Source organism: Melozone crissalis, unplaced genomic scaffold (assembly GCF_028551555.1).
Source record: "Melozone crissalis strain CALT ecotype California unplaced genomic scaffold, PUWL_Pcris_2 ptg000014l_1, whole genome shotgun sequence".
Classification (NCBI taxonomy): Eukaryota; Metazoa; Chordata; class Aves; order Passeriformes; family Passerellidae; genus Melozone; species Melozone crissalis.
This window is the reverse complement of record NW_026535792.1, coordinates 6,242,470-6,262,121: the sequence shown is the minus strand read 5'-3', so window position 1 is coordinate 6,262,121 and position 19,652 is coordinate 6,242,470. Positions and strand designations below refer to the sequence as shown.

The following is a 19,652-nucleotide window of genomic DNA, read 5'->3' as shown; positions in this document are numbered from 1 at the left end:
TAAGGTGGTGATTGATTATTTCTTTTTTTTTTTTCTTTGATGTGGGTCATTTATCACCGTTACGTGAGACAGTGAGACATTTTCCTTTTTCAATCATTGAAGAGTGTTTTAGAGTGCTGTTAGGAGGCCCCTTCAGCCCAGGCCCGTTTGATGTCAGTCATCTGATCCAAACGTGTGTGTGCAGCCTGCTGTGGCTCAGTAAGGGGAGACAGTGCAAGCATGCTACAAGTTTTAATCACTTCTAGCTCCTGTATGTTGCAGTGTGATCACAGAAAGCCACCAGGCTGGGTTACATGGTCTTTTCTGGATGCCCAGCCTGCTTTCTGCATGAGCAAGGTGTGCAGGTGCCTAACTGGGGTAGTTTTCAGTGGTCCATTGACTGTTCTGGTGTAGAGCCAGTCTGGAGGAGCAGGAACCTGTGCAGCAACAGCAGCCACACAGCTGATCTGTCCCAGAGCTGCATCTCAGTGGAGCTGCTGTCAAAAACAGAGTGGGAGATGTCTGGGGTAGGTGAAATGGGAGCCATGCAAGGGGCAGCAAAGCTGGCACAACAGAAGGCTGAGTCCAGTGCTGCAGTTAAAGGAGAGGCAGGTCAGAGCCCCAGCGACCTGCTGAGGGACAGATGTGAGCACAGATGTGCACAGATGTGAGATAAGGGTGGCAGGCAGGCACACTGCAGTTCCAGTGCTGTTCCCATTTTCCTGGGTGGATGGAGCACTGGCCCTGCCTCTGTCCTTGTGCCTGCTCTGGACCTGTTCCTGTGGGTGGTTTCACACCAGTGACTTCTTGGGCTCAGGCTGCATCATCTGCTCCACCTTGTCTGCATGACTTTTGCTGGGTGCTGTCTTTGCTTCCTGGAAAAAGCTTTTTTTAACCAAATCCCCTCTTATTGGATTCTTCCCATCCCTGGCTGAGCAGCTGTGTGAGCTGACAGGAGTCAGGAAGCAGCAGCCTCACAGCTGTGGGCTCCTGGTGTTTCCCTGCTGTGTTTGAGCAGGAGTTTGTCCCTCTGAAGCTGCTGTGAGGCTGCCCCATCCCATGGCCCACATCCCTGCTCTCCAACAGCATCCTCGTGGGCTGTGCTCTGGAGTGGTTGACCTGGCAGCAGCACACAGGGACTTTTTATAATCCTCACAGCCTTTCCACATGACATCAGTATTTTACAGGGACCTGTGGTGTTTTTTACAAGATTTTATGTAACTCTGGATAAACAGAGTTAGTGTCTAAGTGGTGATGGCTGATCTGCTGGGGAACAGGATTGTGAAAAGAAATACTGGCAATGCAGTGTGTTTATCCCACAGTTACAAGGGCACTAGGAACATCCCACACAGAAATGACAAGTTTAGTCAGGTTAAACCTTGTGTACAGAAAGTCCCATAAAAGTGGAGCATGGAGGGCGGGGAGATGATTTTAGCCATGGGCAGGGGTTTATTTTGCACAAATGCAGGTAACATCTGTGCTGTGCTATTGTTGATTTTGTAGTTGGTCTTTGTAAGGTCACAGCCAATGTCACAGTAAGAGTTTGGGCTGTGCTGTCCAGGCTGCAGCCACCCTGGATAAAATGCAGTTGTGTTCTTGTTGTTCTCTGGCTAAGAATCTGCATGTTGACAGTTTATTTCCCAGCCCTATTTTTATTTTGGGAATTTTTTTTCCCTCTCACTGTGACTGTCAGTTTTGGAGGCTATTCTGCTGATGCTGGTCTCAGCATTTTGTACTTGGATGCTATTTTCTTCTGGATGCTCAAGGCTGCTATGATGGATTTGTTCTTTCACCATAGCCCCTTTCATCATAACCCACTTAGCACTGGGTAGCAGTGCTACAGCCAGAAGGAGCAGACTGGGAAATGCAGTGTGGTCTGGCCAGAGGAATAAGGAGAACTGCCAGCTTTTATCAAGAGAGTTGGAATTTGCCCTGTGTTGTTGTCCTCCTCCTGCCTTTGTTTCAGTCTTTTCCCCAAAGTAAAGCAGGAAAGTATTAGGGGATGGTGAGAGGAAAGTATTCGGGGATGGTGAGGCTCATTTTCCCTCCTGTGAGTAGGTTAGTGTTTGTAAAAAGGAAAAGCATGGCTGAAGTCCCACAGAAATAAGAGTGGAATGAGAATTGGGACTCTGGTTTTAGTTCCCAGGTTTGTCACCTTTTTACTGTCTCTGTCACTGTGAATTGCACCTGGAAATGGTGCAGCTTTCTGTATCTGAAATCCAGCTGTCCAAAATCTGACCCTTTTGAGATCTGGCACCCACATGTGTCTAAACACCATCCTGCTTTCTAGCCACTTGTATATATGTATGATAAAAGCCTAAAATGAGGCAGCCAGGTCGAAATATGGGAGGCTTCCAAAACTAGTTAATACCAGTTGGCCTTGGGAAATCATTTCTGTTGGCTTTCAATCTTCCAGCCTAAATTATTCCATCAGAAATTAATTTTGTTGACTGCACTTGTCTCATTAATAGTTGGCTCTCTACCTCAGTTTACACAGCTGTAATGAGCAATCATGAGTTTCCCATCCAGGTACAGCTCAGAAATGAGCACCACAGACATAATTTTGCATGCTCAGAGTTATATTGAACTTGGAGAGATTCCCCAGTCTGTCAGAATTGGTGTTTATGAGACCCCAGCACCAGCCCTGTTGGACCACACCTTGCAATAAAACCATGGATGATAAATCCTTATCCATGGTGGAAGGTTTGGGGCTCTAGATGGGCTTTAAGGTGCTTTGCAGTCCAAACCATTCCATGGTTCTCTCTGCCATGGGTGCCTGGTGGATCTGCCTGTGGCTGTGGGATGTTGTCTGTCCCCCCCTCCTTGTCATGCCTTGCTCTGGGAACACCAGCATGATGTTTTATAGCAGCGTCTGCGCTCACCTGCTCCTACAGAGAGAGGGCTGGGAGCAGCAGTGTCCCTTAGAATGTGAGCTCCAGCCCTGCCAAGGCCACTGGAGCAGGACAGGCTGTGCTGTGCCCTCTCTCAGAGGACACCCTGGTCCCTCGTGAGTCACGGGGCTGTTCCATCCCAACAGGGACCTGCACCTGGTGCTGCAGGCACAGTGGTGATCTCCTCTCCACTGACACACACCTGGCTCTGGCATGGGAGGAATTACTGCTCTTGCACTGCCTTGATTCATAGGATTTGATTTTTAGGTTTCTTTCTCCTTGCCTTCCTCAGCTCTTTAGTCGGGGAGGATTACACTGGTGGCAGTATAAAATGAGAGCTGCCTGTATGAGGAGAGGGCTGGATTTTCAGAAAACATTAACACAGCCCAGTTTTGGAGATCTGACTTGGACATCACAGTGAGGTTTGGGAGCTTTCGCTTATGCAAAGCAGCAGAAGTGGGTTGTTTCCATTTTCCATGTTGTTGCCAGTGGGGCTGTCTTTGTCCAACTGTGCCCTGGTGTACCCTGGCAGAGGCAAACTGCCCCCGGAGAAGAACTGCTGTCAGAATCCTTTAAAGTCGGTCAGGCAGGCTCCTGCTTCGTGAGGTTTATCAGCAAAGATTTTCTGTGCCTCCAGTGGGAGGCTATTTTTAGTCTATCCAGGGGCTACCTTCTGCTCTGAGGTCTTTATTGCATTTTTTTTTTGGAATAGAGAAACCTGCGTCTTTTAGGACAACCTTAAATACCTTCATCTTTTGCAGTCCAAAAATCTAGATAGTTTTTTATTCAAGGTAAAAGTTTTTGGCATTTCTGTGACACGTTCAAGATTTCTTTTGTTGCTTTTTTACTGTAGAAGAGGGACACTGCTGTAGACATGAGAATACTCTGTTTTCTCCATTGAGCAGAGCTGACAGCAAGTGGGGTACTTAATAGTTCATCATTCATACTCTGATCAGTACTTGACTGTTGCAGGAAATCCACATTGTGTTTCATTGCACCATGTAATCAAGACTGGAAGAGCTCTCCAGAGATGATCTTGTTCATTTTCCTGCCCCATGGCAAGATCAGTCATACCTGTGTCTTTCCTGACCTGTGTTCTCTTAAGACCTCTGCAGCCTTTCCAGGCAACATATTTCAGTGCCTCACAATCCCTACCAGTAAAATCTGGTTTCTCCCCACCTTGTATCTAACCTGAATCATCTCTGCTGCAGATTAAACTTGTCACTTCTTGTCCCATCCATTTTGAATTCAAAGAACAGGTCATTCCTTTTTGCAGCAATGTTAAATATTTGACGACTATTCATGTGCTTCTCTCTTCCTAGCGTTAAATACCCACAATTTGTTAAATCATCCCTTCTTCATGGTGGATTTAAATCTTCTATGTAAACCTTAATTGGCCTGTCTTCTCAAAAATACTCTGTGACAATCCCAGTCATTAACTAATCCACAAACAGTTTAAACCCTTTGATCAGCATTTTATTTATATACTTGAGTAAAAGCATTCAATGCCAGCTAAACTGCCTGTTTGTACATCATTGTCTCTGGTAGCCTTGTGCTGGTGTGCAGGCAAAGAACCTGCAGGGTTTTCTGCTTCCCCCTAACTGCATTTCATTCCAAGGGAAAGGTTGGGTGGCTGGCAGGGTGTGAAGCTCAGCGTGGTTTGTGCCTTGGTTCCGTGGGACAGTGCACCGTGAAGGTTGTGCCTTCAAAACAGAAAGGGAGCCCAGAGACAGAATCATGGAATCATGGGTGTCTGCAGGCATCCAAAATACACACTGATGGGCGCAGGAATTCGGAAGTGACATGTGCTCAGACAGGTGGTAGGCTGTGAAATGTCACTTGGTATTAGGACCTTCTGGCGTGGCTGTGTTTGAACAGTCAGGTCATGCTTGGAGCTCAGCTACTGTGACTTGGATGTCCTTGATGGGTATGGTTTCAGCTCCAAGGAAAAGTCAAGGAAATTGCATTTCAGCAGTGCATATAGGGGGAAGAATGGAAGGCATGGAACGTAATTCTCTCTGGATTTCTCTGTTGTAGGTGAGTGTTTTAACCACCTTGGAGCGGCGGTTCAACCTGCAGAGCGCCGACGTGGGTGTCATCGCCAGCAGCTTCGAGATTGGCAACCTGGCCCTCATCCTCTTCGTCAGCTACTTCGGGGCCCGAGGACACCGGCCACGCTTGATAGGATGTGGAGGGATAGTCATGGCCTTGGGTGCCCTCCTTTCTGCCTTGCCTGAGTTTCTCACCCACCAGTACGAGTACGAGTCGGGGGAGATCCGCTGGGGAGCCGAAGGGAGGGATGTGTGTGCTGTCAATGGGTCCAGCAGCGATGAGGGACCAGACCCAGACCTTATCTGCAGGAATAGGACTGCCACCAACATGATGTACTTGCTGCTCATCGGGGCACAGGTCCTCCTGGGCATTGGTGCTACCCCTGTCCAGCCCCTGGGAGTTTCCTACATCGATGACCACGTGAGGCGGAAAGATTCCTCCCTGTACATAGGTAAGGCTCTCTGAATTTCTCCTCCTGGAAGGCTTTCCTTGTGGGCTGGCATCTGGCTTTGTTGCCTGTTTGATGCCAGTGGAAGTGCCTCAAGGCCTCTTCTCCATGTGCTGCTGGGCTGTGAAAGTAACTTGGCATGGGTGTCTCCGTCAAGCAGCAGGGAAGCACAGTAGTGCTTGCTAATATTGCAGCAGTGGTAAAGGTTGACAGCTGTGATGACTGGGCAGATGCTCATTCCTTCTCTTGTGTTTGCCCAGATTGCTTTAAGTTCTTGTATTGATGGCTCGTGGCTCCATTTTAGCTGAAGAATTTTCAAGTGGTATGTGTGATGATGGTTGACTTTTTTATTTTGGTTTTTCTTTCCCCCCCCACACGATACCCTAGTTCTCATCCTGTTCTGAGTGATCGCTGCAGTGTGAGGAGACTGAGAGGACACACGTGTTGTCACTACCACTGTCACATTTTAGCAAGGAAGTGCCAGTTACAGAGTGGGTGCTGCGGCCCAGGACGCTGTGGCAGGACCCTTGATAATGTGATCCCTGTAACGGAATGGGATGTGGAAACTGGTGAGGTCTATTTTGAGATACAGTGAGCCTCAAGTAGAACTCATGGTGCTGGTGATCATGTTGCAAAATTCTTTCGTATGGTTACGCTGTGAAATTTGTCTTTGATTCCCCAGTGAAGCATCTCAGTTATTGGGGTAAAGTGCTTGTGGGTGCTGCTTGAGCAGTAGTTGCCCCTCCCAGCAGGTTTAAAGAGGATGTTGTTGGCAAAGTTTTCTTTGAAAAAAATGTACCAGCTTGGCACATTCCTCTTTCTGTGGGATTTGTCACTAGGTGAGCTGCTCCAATGGAATAAATCAGTGGAGTGTGTGCTGCCATTGTTGGTATAATGCTGGTAACCAAAAGTGTGCACTAGTCCCATCATCCCCACCTTGGTGTGACTTTCAGCTGAATGGGTGATCCTTTTCCTGTTTGGGTTTTTTTCCCAAAGACATTTTTATCAAGTTTCCAAGCTGAGTGTGGCCATTGAGAGCACAGCTGAGCAGTCCTGCTGACTTTCAGAGTGCTTTTTAATGTCCTGGGTAGTGCAGAAGCCTGGTGGAAGGTCACTGCATAGCGTGGCACTCATGGATGTATTGCTGCTTCACTCAGAGCTTCGTCTGTGTATTCAAAACATGTCCCTGCTTTTCTGTAGCTGGCCATAAAATCATGGTATTTCAGCATTTAGCTTTGTCCTTGGGTCATTACTCATCCTCATTTGGTTCTGTAAGTGTTTGTGAGGGATCCACTGGACAAAGAAGGATGATGTATAAAATACAAGATAATGTACAACCCAAAGGTGAATAATGAGACTGAATTCACTGGAGCAACTGTGCCAACACCATAAATGATGAGCTGGAATTAAGAGTGATTCTAAGATTATCTATTATAAATAACTGTATGGAGGAGCAGCAACTTCTTTCAGTCTGTTCCGTGGGCATTTTTTAAGCAATGCTTCATATCTTGAGAACAGGCTGGAGGAGGGTGCATGAGAGGAGGATTAGGAAGAGTGATTCTTCTTCTTCCTGAGCTACATTCATCTTGTATGCTAAAATAACGTGTTTAAAGTTGGCAGTTCAACTGTAGCTGGGAAAATGCTTCCAGAAAATTATTTCTGCTTACTATGTGCTGCTTTTTTATTTTTTCTGCAGAGATAAGGATGTTGTCTAACCGTATTTGTTACTACATGTGGAGTTTAAAAACAAACACACAGAAAAAGCCACACCAAAAAAAGCTCACCACAAAAGCCCAAGCATTTTGGGGTTGTTTGCTTTCTGGCTTTAGCTGTGGAAATCATAACCTGAATTTCTGCATCTGAATTGTGGATTACAGAGGAGTGCCTGTGTATGCACACTCAACCAGCAATGAAGTTTAATTTCTGCCCTGTCCTAGCCTATAAATCACAGGTAGGGTTTCAGATACTGGATGATTAATTCATCTATCAACTTGCAATCAATTTTGCTAGTGAAAATAAAAGCTACCAGGAAAAAAAATCTATTCCATGAATGAATACAAATGGAGAAGTAACAAGTGGAAGTGTCATCTTACATTGGTGGAAACTTGTGAGAGAATCAGATTGCTCGGTTTAAATGTTGTTTGAGAATTATTTGCTCAGATTTGCCTTTAACTGATTATTTTTGTTGATGTCATCAATGCAGTTTTTAGTGGCCTTAGAAGAAAGCTGGCTGAGCAGCCTACCCACTTCATTCTGCTCTGTTTCACAGAGGAAATAACTGCAGAGTGGATACTGTCACTGTGCTATATTTATATCAGTTTGCTTTCTCATAATAGCACACTCACTCAGTGGGGGCCGTGTGTGACCAGAGGAAATGTTTTTGGGTAAGTTCCCTTAGTTCAAATTAGGGGCAAATCTGGCATAGATGGTTCTCTCAGGACAGGAACTAATTAATAACAGTGATAATAGTCTGGCTGAACTCTGTAGAATGACTGGCTGCTGCTGAGAAATGATCAGATTGACCAGTTTGGGCTGTCCTGAGTGTATTGCTTATGTTGAGTCTGTGTGTGCTGCATGGGGCTGGACTGTGGCTGAGGGTTAGAAGCAGTCTCTCAACCTGACAGCTAAGCACTAGCCATAAATAAAAATCCTCATGTCCCAAGGCAGTGAATTAGATAGAAATAACTGTGCGCACCAAGAGGGGTTTTTTTTTCTCCTTCTAAGTTGTATGAAAGTTAAGTGGAGTAATAGTATAATATCTAACACAGTCACTTTGCAGTGAAATAACAATACAGTTCAGCTTCTCTGGTTATTTAAAAAAAAAAAAGTCCAAACCCCAAGAACCCCCCCCAGACCTTTTTTTTTTGTGTGTTAATGCTCATGTGTATGCAGAGGAATGCAGATGTGATACCATATGGAGTTTAAAGTGGTGCTTTGGCTTTAATCATTAGTGGAACTAATAGCATCTGTGGAGTGTAATATTTTTCAGAACACTGAAGCCCATCAGATTTCTCCTGTGGTTTCTCTGCAGTGACAGGCACACAGGAGGTTGTGGGCAGTGCACCTCTGCTGAGCATCCTTTGAAGTCAGGGGCTGCTGAGGCTTGTGCTCTGCCAAAGAGGTGGGGATTCTTGGAGTTTCTTAATTAGAGAGGCAGGGGTGAGATACTACAGGAATATTTCTCTTCATGGGCTGCTGACTTGCAGCTTCATGTTTCTTGCACTAATGGCAGATTTTAATTTTTTTTTTTCTTTTTGCTGCCTGCAATGTGTTGCTACCAAACTCAAAAACATTCTGTTGCTGTAGTAACCAGGCCTAAGAAAAAGGGGCTGTTTTGGTAACCCAGGGCAAAGTGAACCAAAGAGATGAGTGTGTGAAAAGTACACACTGAAGTATGTTCCAAAGGAAACACATCTGAGCTGTAGCAGGGTTAGAAAGATCATGGCAGCATGCCTGCTCTGGTTAATCATAGAACAGTTTGGGTTGGAAGGGACCTCAGAGATCATCGAGCTTCTACCCATGCCATGGGTAGGGACACCTTTCACTGGTCAGGAAGAAACTCTCCTCCTGTTTTCAGCATCTGACTCAGAGGTCACAATGCTGGCAGTAGCAGCCAGAAGATGGAAAAAAATAAAGGAATTTTCTTAGCAGTTTGAAATTGGGGAAAATGTTCTGGTTTGGTGCTGGTTTGCTTGCTTCTGAGTCTGAGCTTGTATTTAATATTAGAACTCCCATCTAGCCGTTTCCAAACTAACAGATTAATTTTACCTGTGTGCTTATTGACATCTGGCATAAGTAACCCCTCTGAGTGGAAGAATTCTTCATTCCTACAGACTATGCAGGGCTTGTTACTGCTCCATCCTCACTAGTGTCAAAGGATTCCTTCAGTTTGTGGCACTGTTTATTTTAAAGGAGTAAAGACTACTTACTCTACGCTTCTTTTCTCCACCCACTAATGACTCACTTGGCATTTCCTTTTTTAGTTCTTTCTCTGCTCAGTCTTGCTGAGTTCTCTTGAAATCAGTGAGGACTTTGTCATTGGGAGGGAGATCAGAGCTGATACAAAGAGGGGAAAAAAACCTGATCTGACAGTGGTTGTATGGATTTGCTGCCTCTCAGATAAGCTTACAAGAGTTTTTTTGGTCACTGGAGTGCCCGTGCTGCTCCCAGCAGTGCTTTGTGAGTTCCATTAGAGCCAGTGCACTGATGTGGTTGGTTAATGTTTTTAGCAGCCTGAGACACACCTTCTGGCCTTCCTGCTGCACTTAACATTTGCTGATAAAAGTTCTTGCATCTTGTCTGGGACACAGTTACCTACAGAGCAGAATGAATAGCCTCTGGGAGCCAGTATTTGATCTGGGACAATTAAGGGCTGTATTAAACAGAGGAAGTTGCTATTATTCTGTCTCCAGTTGATGGAGGAAATTGATATTGATGTTGGAAGGAGCCCTGCCAGATTGTGAGACTCATTCAGAAGAATGCTGTGCTGATCTTTCATGCATTTCAGAGTGTCTCTTTGTATTTGTTGAAGCTGTCTCTGTGTTTGGCATTGTGGGCACACACCCCACATGTTCAGGCCCCATGGCTTGGGGGCCTCACTGAATTGCAGTAATGTGAAGAATGGCTTAAAGGAAGCCCCAGAAGGGACAAGTCTTGAGTCAAGAGATGTGTGCTGTGGAGTGATGAGTGCTCCTGAGTTATTGCTGTGCAAGGGTGTGTCTGAGCACAGCATCCTCTGGGGCACAGAGCTGTCCTTGGCCTGCTTCATGACAGGGCAGAGGAATGCAAAAATGGGTAACTCAGCTCTGCTTAGCTGCTTTCTTCTGTCTTACCTATTTGGCCTTTTCTGTGTGTATTTTGGTTTTATCATATGGTTGTTCCAGCTCTTACCCTTGGTGTGAGAGGAGAACTCAACAGAATGGTGTGTTCCTACCACATCTGTCCTAACTAACCCTGTAAGAAAGATGGGACCCTGCATTGCAGCTGCTGGCTTTGACCTTTGTGTTAGTGTGGGGATATTTTGCATGGAATTTGTGGAAGCACTTTTTGTTTTGTGATGACAGAGAGAAAGCTCACTCTGGCTTCTGGTGCCTTCTGTCTTGCTTTAAGCACCAGCTCAAGATTTGCTAAAGTGGAAGACAAACATGCCCTAATTGGGATCTTGCTGTCTCCAGGGATAAATTTGTCCATTTGAAAAATCGTTTATGGTAGCTTACGTCAGTCAAAATGATAGCAGCCATTGTGCTTTGGAGAAGGAGAAGCGTTTTCTCAACTGACAAGAATTAAATCTGAGTTAGTATCTAGGCTGGTGAGTTAATGGCAAGTTATCAGCACAAGCTGCTGAAATCAGAATTTGAGTCAACATTTTGTGTGTTTGAGGTTTGCTGGTTTTGTCTCTACCTGATGAAAAGTCTCTTACAAGGAGGATGAACATATTTTGATCAGTCTTATTCTTTCCAAAGTGCTCAAATTTCTTGCCCTGTATGAACCTACATGTCTAAACCACAGGAAGTGGAATAATTGCATTTATAGCATACAGGTCATATCATCAGCCTTTTGAGCCATCTGTTGATGTGTATTGATTGGAAGGCCTTTAGGACCCACCTGAGAGGTCTGTATAGCTCTGCCCATCCTGGCTGCTCATCCTTTCACTCCTCACAGCATTTCCCCCTCTCCTTCCTGTTGTGCTCATTTGCGGTCTTGCAAGCAACATGGGTGCTTTATCCACATGAGCCCTTCCTGCTGGAACATGCTTCTCTGAGCTCACCACCCAAGGCCCTGCCAGCCGTGTGCATTTTTCCTTTTAAAGCCTGTTTCATGAGCCCTTTTGTAGTGGATTGTGGCTGACTCCTATCTGTTGTATTTGCTGTGTGCCCACTCCATGCCCATCAGCTGCCTGGTGATTTTGTCCACCCCCACGTGGGCACAGCAGCCAGAATTGCTTTTCTCCTTGCTGCTACAGGCAGCTTGATAGGTGTGTAATATTTTTAGCCCGAAGACGGGATTCTGCAACGCTTTTGTTCAGTGAATGCATCCTCCTACGGGTGATTTGGAGAGCCTTTCCTTCCTGTCACAGCCTCCCCTGGGCTGGGCAAGGCTCAGGATTAGCTCTGAGCTCTGAGAGCTGCTGCCAGCACCAGGGATGTGATGCCTGTTCATCACTGGAAGGTGTCTGTGTGAAAGGTTCTCTGGTTGTCTCCCCCATGGACTGCCTGTGATCAGGTGAAATTACACAGCGGATATCCTGGTATTAACCCACTGATCCATCCACAGCCTGCAGCCCTTTATAATTACAGCCCTTTGGGGAGAGAGGGGTGTTCTCATTTGCTGTGTGTCAGCAGGGCTGGCTCCCTTACACATGTCCCCTTTTACAGTGCTGGTGGTAATACCCTGGAAAATTAAATGGAAACACAAACAAGTGTGTAGGGTGTATTAGAGCACTAACAATAATTAATTAATGGGAATAACCTTTCCCACTACAGGCAGGAAGGCTGTTGCAAAAAGCAGTAGCTGAATGGATGTATTTATTCAATTAAATAAATATATGCTCTAAGTTGTAACTATTGTGGGCCCCATTATTCTACAGCAATTGTTTCAGTTACCTTAACCTTCTGCTAATAGCTTTTTTTCCCCCTGTTGTTATGAGCTGAGTAAATAAAGCTTGAGCCCAACCAAATGACTTTGTGTGAAAGCATATTGAGGGTGGGAGCTGTTTCCATGTTACTCTGTGCTCTCTGGGTACTCTGCAGCTGATTTTTGCCTTAATTGGGATTTGCTGACTCTGATGTCTTGTAAAAACCACTCCATTTGTTGAGTTTGCTGGGTTTTTTCTGTGGTGTACTTTAAATAGTCATCAGCTGTGAGAACCTGGTGAGGTACATCATTCCTGGGGCAGCCTGCCTAGTGCAGTGCCCTTGTCATTTAAATGGCATGTATGCGGAGTCCTGAGGTTCATAAAATTAATTAAATAGATTGGAAGGTGCTGAGTTGCCCCTGTCAGAAGCTGAAGGCTGTATTGTGCCTTGTGGATGGCACAGGCAGGAGTGGTGTGTGCCAGTCTTGGCCCTTCCTCTGGGAACCTGACCAAGACTCCCCAACTTACTGCACATAAATTGGGTCATCCGTGTTGCCCCAGATGTGCCCAGATGTTTTGGTTGCAGTTTATAGGCTGGCACTGAGGACAGCTGGGGCTCTGTTTCTTATGGTGAGACAAGGCACAGAATTTTCCTCTTTGCCAGGACAATTCAGGGCACTGGCTGGGTGTTACTCACTTATCTGCAGGACAAGGTGCTTGTGTGAGTGTGTAGGAGAATGCAGAGAAGTTCCTGCAAACTTTTTCACATCTGCCTCTCCTCTGCCTGGCTGAGGTGTTCAACCAGGTTTTCTTGCACTTGGAGAAGTTGCTGCAGGACTGATCTCGGTTCTGGCACTTACACCCTTTGTGTGCTAAAAAAGTGCTGTTTGAGTAACCTCCTAAAGGTGTTTGCTTTTGCAAAGTCCCAGGCAGTGCCATGGCACAAACGTGCAGCTCTGCTGACCCACAGGCCTGGCAGCACTCAGCTACCAAAGCTGTTAAAGTGTGGTTTTATCCTGGCACTGGGGATTGTGCAGGGCACTCCACCACTTCTCTGTCAGTGTCACATGTCCCACTGTTTGGCCCTCCTCATAACACATTTCTTCTCTATATCTGGTTGGAATTGACCCTGTAGTAGTGTAAAATCTTTATCCCTTGTCCTATTACCACAGACCCTGTTAGGATGTGACATGGCCCAGCAGTATGGGACTTGTGGCAGAACTGTTGTGGGGACATCAGTACAGCATCATTAACTGCAAATATCTGATTACCCCTCAGGCACCAGCCTGGAGGAAAAAATGTGGCCAAAAGTGATGGGCACCTCGTAAAACAAAAATAAAATTCCTCTACATCCTATGTGGTCATTTTAGCAGCCACTGGAGTGGAAGCTCTTCCTCGGTTTGGTGAATGTTGAAGGTTTATAACTTTATGGATTTATTTGTTTTGCATGAATGATAAGTTTCCATACATCTGAGGTTATTAAGCACTTTCTCCTTGGGTTTGGAGAAATTCTGGCTTTGCTTTCTCAAATTTGGTTGTTTGGTTCAAAGTTGATGTCTGCTCCCAAAATTGCTGCTTCGAACTTTGCTCTTCTGAAAGGACTCAGTGTTTTCTCAGATTTCTTTTTGCCAGGGTATGGCCATTCCATTAACTGTGCTGCTAATGAGGTATTTGGCTTTTCCTAAGAGGGAGGCCTGCTCCTGCTAAGCCCCCTTTTGATTTCAGTAATAGGGATTTTGTATGGAGGACACTATCCAAATTTGGTCCTTTATTTACCAGTTAAAAATGTGAGATTTAGTTTCTTGGATAGAAGTTAACAACATGCGACTTTGCTCTTTGACTTAATACCTCAGAGCTCTTGAGTGCAGCCAAACAAAGCTGTGTCTGTGACAGGGAGCAGGATCTGGCTGAAGGCAGCAGATCAAAGCAATAGTGAACATTCAAGCGTTCAAACTGGTAGAAGAGCAAGATGCTCTGTGCAACAGAGTCCCTCTGCTTACCTCACTTTTTCCCTGTGGTATTCTGTGCATTCCTGCCCTCACTGTTAGACAAACCAGTCCCTCTGTGACTGTTTGTACATATTGATGTGATACTGCTTATTAGAGTTTGAAAGAAATAATATTAGGGGGGAGAAAAAGACAACTGGGACAACTTTGCTGTGTTAGTAATTGCTGCAGAGACCAATTACCCATGTGATGAAAAATCACCTCTATCTTGTTAGCCATCAGCTACAACATATGGATGTCCTAATCCAATCAGGCTGATCATCAAAAGAATAAGACCTGTTAGAGAGAGCTTTTTCTCAGCAGACAGTTATAAACTGTGTGCTGGGGCTAGAGACTGAAGGGGTGGTAGCATGCAAGAAGTGAGCTAGAAAGTCCCCTGGTTGTGTTTTTGAGATGTCTTGAGCACTGATTAATCCTTTACTGGCCTGAGCTGTCATTTCTCTGTGGGCTTTCTGTTAATTCTGGGCACTTGTGGTTTTGTGTGTGTGTGTGTTTTCAGTGTTCCCCCTCCTCATTTTATATAAAAACTCACACTCCTGGAATGCAAGCCACAGATGTTTAACTGCATTTCTGTTATCACATCCCCTGTAAATGTGCTGCTGGGAGACAAGCACACTGCGTTGTAAACCACAGGAAGCAGCATTGCAGAAAACAAAATTATTTGCAGTGGTTCTGGGTGAGAGCTCTGTGAAGAGTTTCCCACAAGTGCCAGAGGGTAAGAGCTTTGTAGGGAGAGATAACACCTATTTAATACACACATGTTCATGCTTGGTGGAGCTTGTTCTGATCAGTGTGACTAATCAAGGTCAGGAATATTTACATTTTGTTTCTCAGTTGTCACCTGATCTGGTAAAATAACATCTTATCACATCAAACTTTGCTTTACTTCATGTGTTGGTGAGACTTCCCTAGGAAATGGAAACACTCTCTTCTGTAATTGTATACCCCCCCTCATTGGGAGCTTAGAGTCCTGGAGGTACTTGATTTATAAGTAGGAGCAAAACTTAAATTAAGCTTAGGTTAAGCAAATACTCCTACTCAGCAACGTCTCGAGGGTTATAAAACAAGTTAGTAAGAGGGTGAGAATAGACCCCAGGAATTCTGACTCCAGTGCTCTGCAATTGCTCTGAGAACTAAAGCATTTCGCTGCATTCCTGCAAGGCAATGCATCTTCCATGGGTGCAGACATTCCTTTCTTTTCAGTGTCAGAGGGGTTACAGATCCTGCCTTTTTGTCTGCTAGCACTAGCCTGCTCCACCTCTGCAAACCATGTTTAACTTGCCTCCAAGAGCTGGGTGATTAAACTGAGACCAGCCCTGTCTTTGCAGAGTGGAGAGAGACTATTTACAGGAGCGTGTAGTGACAGGACAAGGCTTCAAACTGAGAGTAGGTTTAGATTAGATATTAGGAGAAATCTTGATTGTGAGGGTGGTGAGTCACTGAGAACTGGTGGATGCCCAGTCCCTGGAAGTCTTCAGGGCCAGGCTGGATGGGGCTGTGAGCACCCTGGTCTAGTGGAAGGTGTTTGGAATTTAAGGTCCCTTCCAGCCCAAACCATCCTGTGATTGATTTGGTGAGCTGCAAGGAGCATTTTGAGGACAGTCAGACACCTCACTCTACTGTAACTCATTCCCAAGTGCCAGCAGCACAGGGATGAACATCCCAAACTTGTCCAGTCCCCTCTGAAGCTCACTTGCAGCCTGCACAACAAAAATGAGAGCAAATTCCACAGTTCCCTGTGACTTTTCTCATCTCTGAGTTAGCTTGTGCATTTTTTCTTCCCAAGACTGTTGCTTTCTTCAGTGGATGTTTAGGATTTTGGCTTTAAGGCTGTGAAGGTGGCGAAGTGGGCACAAAACTTCTCTTGGAGTAGAGATATTTTAAAATTGCACCTGCCTATCAAAAATCTGCTGAACTGGCAGTTGTGCCATCGCCCTGGTCTTGCAACATCCTACCACAGATAGGACAGGAGTGCACATGGAATTCCTTGGGCTGGTGAGAAAGTGCACTGGGGCTGGGAGATCAGGCACAGGCTGGCACAGCTGGCAAAAATCACGATAGGCAATCCCATTAGGTGAAAAATACAGTCTTTAATGGGTTTTGCCGATGCATAAAAGACCTGTTGAAGTGAAAATTTCAAATAAACAAGACAAGTGAAAATGCAGCTGTGCTGCTCTCCAGATTGCTGTGCAAAATGCTCCCATGTGTAGCTCCCCTGAGTTCATCTCACATTCTGCACCCCCTAAAACTGTGGTAGCACGGAGATGAGAGCAGCTGAGTGAAGCTTTCTGAATAAATTAGCCTTGCTGTCCTGTGGTATTCCAAGTCTGGGTAAACAGAAGAGACACTCTGTGCCTTAAAATCAGCAAGTTTGGGTTTTATTAGTCCTGGAGGGGCAGTAAATTCTAGAGCTGAGCCAGAGGAATGAGAGTCAAGTAAGGAGGTGTTGGGCTGGCTAAGGATATGCTGAGAAAGTCCTTACTGCTTACTGCAGCCCAGGAAGGCAATTGGAAATTGAATCTACAGTGCACTGGGGAGCTCTTGGAGTGGCTTAGGATGGGGTAAGGATTTGGGAAATCTGCTTGAGCAGAGGCAAGAATAAGGATGGTGGTGAAAGGGAGGTGGAGTGCTGATGTGAGCAGCAGCATATTAAACATATTAAGGGATGGGGGGGTCAGGTATTGAAGCAACCAGAGTTAAGACAGGCAAGAATAAGGATGGTGGTGAAAGGGAGGTGGAGTGCTGATGTGTGCAGCAGCATATTAAACATATTAAAACTGGGGATGGGGGGGATCATGTATTGAAGCAACCAGAGTTTTAAGACAGGGGCTCAGCCAAGTACAGCAGAACATGGTATGGGCCATCTCCATTAATCTACAGAGATCTGGATCCACACATCCAAAGACATCCATTTTTTATTAAAATTCAGGCTCTTCAAATAATCAACACCCACCTGGGAACCAGGTGTCCAAGTGGAATCTGTGCTGAACGTGTCCTCTCTGGGTCACAGCTGCTGCAGGAGGGTGTTGGTGTGTGTCTCTCCTGGACCACAGGGTGCTCACATCTTCTCTCACGAGGCAGGCTGGTTTTGTGAATAAACAGTGTGGTTTGATGGGGAGGGTGGGTGGTGTCAGGAAGCCAGAGTGCCAGAAGCCTTGTTCCCAGAGAGATCCAGTGTTTACTGAAGATGCTAATTGCTGCCTCCAGCCCAGCGTTATTTGTCTTCTGCCCGCAGCACAGCCATCAAAGGTGCTGATAGTGCTTTTGCTGCGTAAAAGGGTTGTAAGAAGGAAAAGAGATGCTCCTGAATATCAGGAGTACCACTGGCTGCTGCTTTACTTTTCTTTTCTTTTTATTTTTTTTTTCTCTTTTTTTCTCTTTTTTTCTTTTTTTCCCCTTTTTTCCTTTTTTTTATTTTTTATTTTTTATTTTTATTTTTTTATTTTTTAATTTTTCTTTTTTCTCTTTTTTCTTCTTTCTTTTTCCTTTTTTCCTTCTTTTTTCTTTTTTCCTTTTTTCTCTTTCTCCTTTTTTCCTTTTTCCTTTTTCCTTTTTTCTCCTTTTTTCTTTTTTCCTTTTTTCTCTTTTTCCTTTTTTCTTTTTTCCTTTTTTCTTTTTTCCTTTTTTCCTTCTTTTCTCTTTTTCCTTTTTACCTTTTTTCATTTTTTCCCTCTTTATCCTTTTTTCTTTTTTTCTTTCTTTTTCCTTTTTTCCTTTTTTCCTTTTTTCCTTTTTTCCTTTTTTCCTTTTTTCCTTTTTTCCTTTTCCCCTTTTTCTCCCCTTTCCCCCCCTTTCCCCCCCTTTCTCCCCCTTTTCCCCCCCTTTTCCCCCCCTTTTCCCCCCCTTTTCCCCCCCTTTTTCCCCCCTTTCCCCCCCTTTTTCCCCCCTTTTTTCCCCCCTTTTTTCCCCCCTTTTTTCCCCCCTTTTTCCCCCCTTTCCCCCCCTTTTTCCCCCCCTTTTTCCCCCCCTTTTTCCCCCCCTTTTTCCCCCCCTTTTTTCCTTTTTTTTTTCCTTTTTTCCCTTTTTCCCTTTTTTTCCTTTTTTTCTTTTTTTGTCCTTTTTTTCTTTTTCTTTTTTTTTTCTTTTTTCTTTTTTTTTTCTTTTTTTGCAGGGACTTTTGAGCCTTGAGAAGGTTGCAAAGGAAGGAAATGCTTTTTGTTTTTTTTAATGCCCCATATGGCCGTTTTATTAACTGGAAAACCTCCAGCTGAGAATTGGATGATGCTACAGAGCAAAACTCATTCCCAGCCGTGTGGCAGAGTGTGCTCGTGCCTTTGAATGTGAGCCACATCTCCCAGCTAGGGTTAGGGTGAAAAATAAAAGCTGCCTTTGCCCTGTTTTGCTGACCCGAGGAAAACATTGTTGTTTTTCATGCTGGGGATGTTGAGCTTTTCAAACTAAATACAAACCTTGAACAAGTGAGTTGTCAGCAGATCATCAAAGAGCACTTTGAGTTGAGGCTGTGAGAGTGATAGGTACAGCAAACCCCTAAGTTTGGGGGTTTTATGAGTTTATCCACACAAAGTTAGTAGTAGAACAGGTACATTTCGACATTATTCCCTGTTTGTATGAGTGGATTTTTCTGCTATATTATAAAAGAAACATTGCGAACCAGACTTGTGTAACAGTGATCTGCACTTCCCAAGGATTGGCTCTTTGATTCCTGCCTGAGCAGCATTTCTTCACTTTGTCTACAGATTTCTGTCCTGTCTCCCCTGCTGAGACAGAGAAATTACTTGCTGTCTGTAGCATCTCAGTTGGCAAATGAGACTGAGACTTTAGAAATAGCTTGTAGATGTGTTTATCATCTTCTGTGAGTGTGTATGTTGAAGTTGCTACCTCAGTTTTCTGTCCAGGAGACTTGGAAACAGAGCATTTCTCCAGATCTGCATTTTCGCTTGTCATTTTCTGTTGTGTGAAGTGGGGAAAAGGAGGGTTGGGCCCTCAGCCTTTGTTGTGATTTTTCCACAGTGTCCTGCAGACTTTCTGTCTCAGAGGGATGCAGGCGAGAGGAATGGAATTTAAGTGGATCTCTTTAGATTCAAGGATTTTCTTCCCTGTCAGTTGTGAGTGTAGAAATGGTTTTTGATGTTTGGAAGCAGACCTTTCCCACTCCACATCCCACAAGTTGTGCCTGTGGTTCTGCTGCTCACAGCCTCCTGGGCTGGATCCAGCACAGCAGAGTCCATGCTCACACCATCACAAGTTAAGGTTCAGCAGATGATTCATTGTTTTTGCTGCCAGCTTCCCTCTGGAGCTGTGCTAGGTAGCACAGAGCTGCTGCCTGCTTGCCAGAGGTGATGTCCAGGAGTGAAAGGGCTGGAGGAGGTTTCTCAGTGAGCAGAGCTGCCTGTGAGCAGTGACTTGTGGTGGCTTTTGCTTCTTTTTCCTGGAGATGCCTCTGGATGGGAGCCAGCCTGCCAGAGACAGAGTGAATAAATAAGCTGTGCTCTGGTTACAGCAGGTGGATGGTATATCAGCAGGGTCCTCCCAGCAGTGTCTGGGGTGTGCTGCCAGAAGCTGAGATAACCTTTTGCTGCAGGAGCAGGGTCAGGGCTTGTGGTGGTGTTCGCAGGGGTTCCAGGATGAGGGAAGAGACGAGGATCTGACTCCATGTTTCAGAAGGCTGATTTATTATTGTATGATATATATTCTATTAAAACTATACTAATAGAATAAAGGATTTCATCAGAAGGCTGGCT

At 45.1% G+C, this 19,652-nt stretch overlaps 1 protein-coding gene across 1 annotated transcript in view; it reads left to right on the top strand.

Moving 5' to 3' along the window:
* The window catches only part of SLCO3A1 (solute carrier organic anion transporter family member 3A1), a 136,081-nt gene that overhangs the window by 18,163 nt on the left and 98,266 nt on the right, over positions 1–19,652 (top strand). Inside the window, exon 2 of the mRNA XM_054272618.1 lies at positions 4,908–5,373. Within this exon, the coding sequence (XP_054128593.1) occupies positions 4,908–5,373 (466 nt within the window). The remainder of the gene's footprint in view (positions 1–4,907; positions 5,374–19,652) is intronic.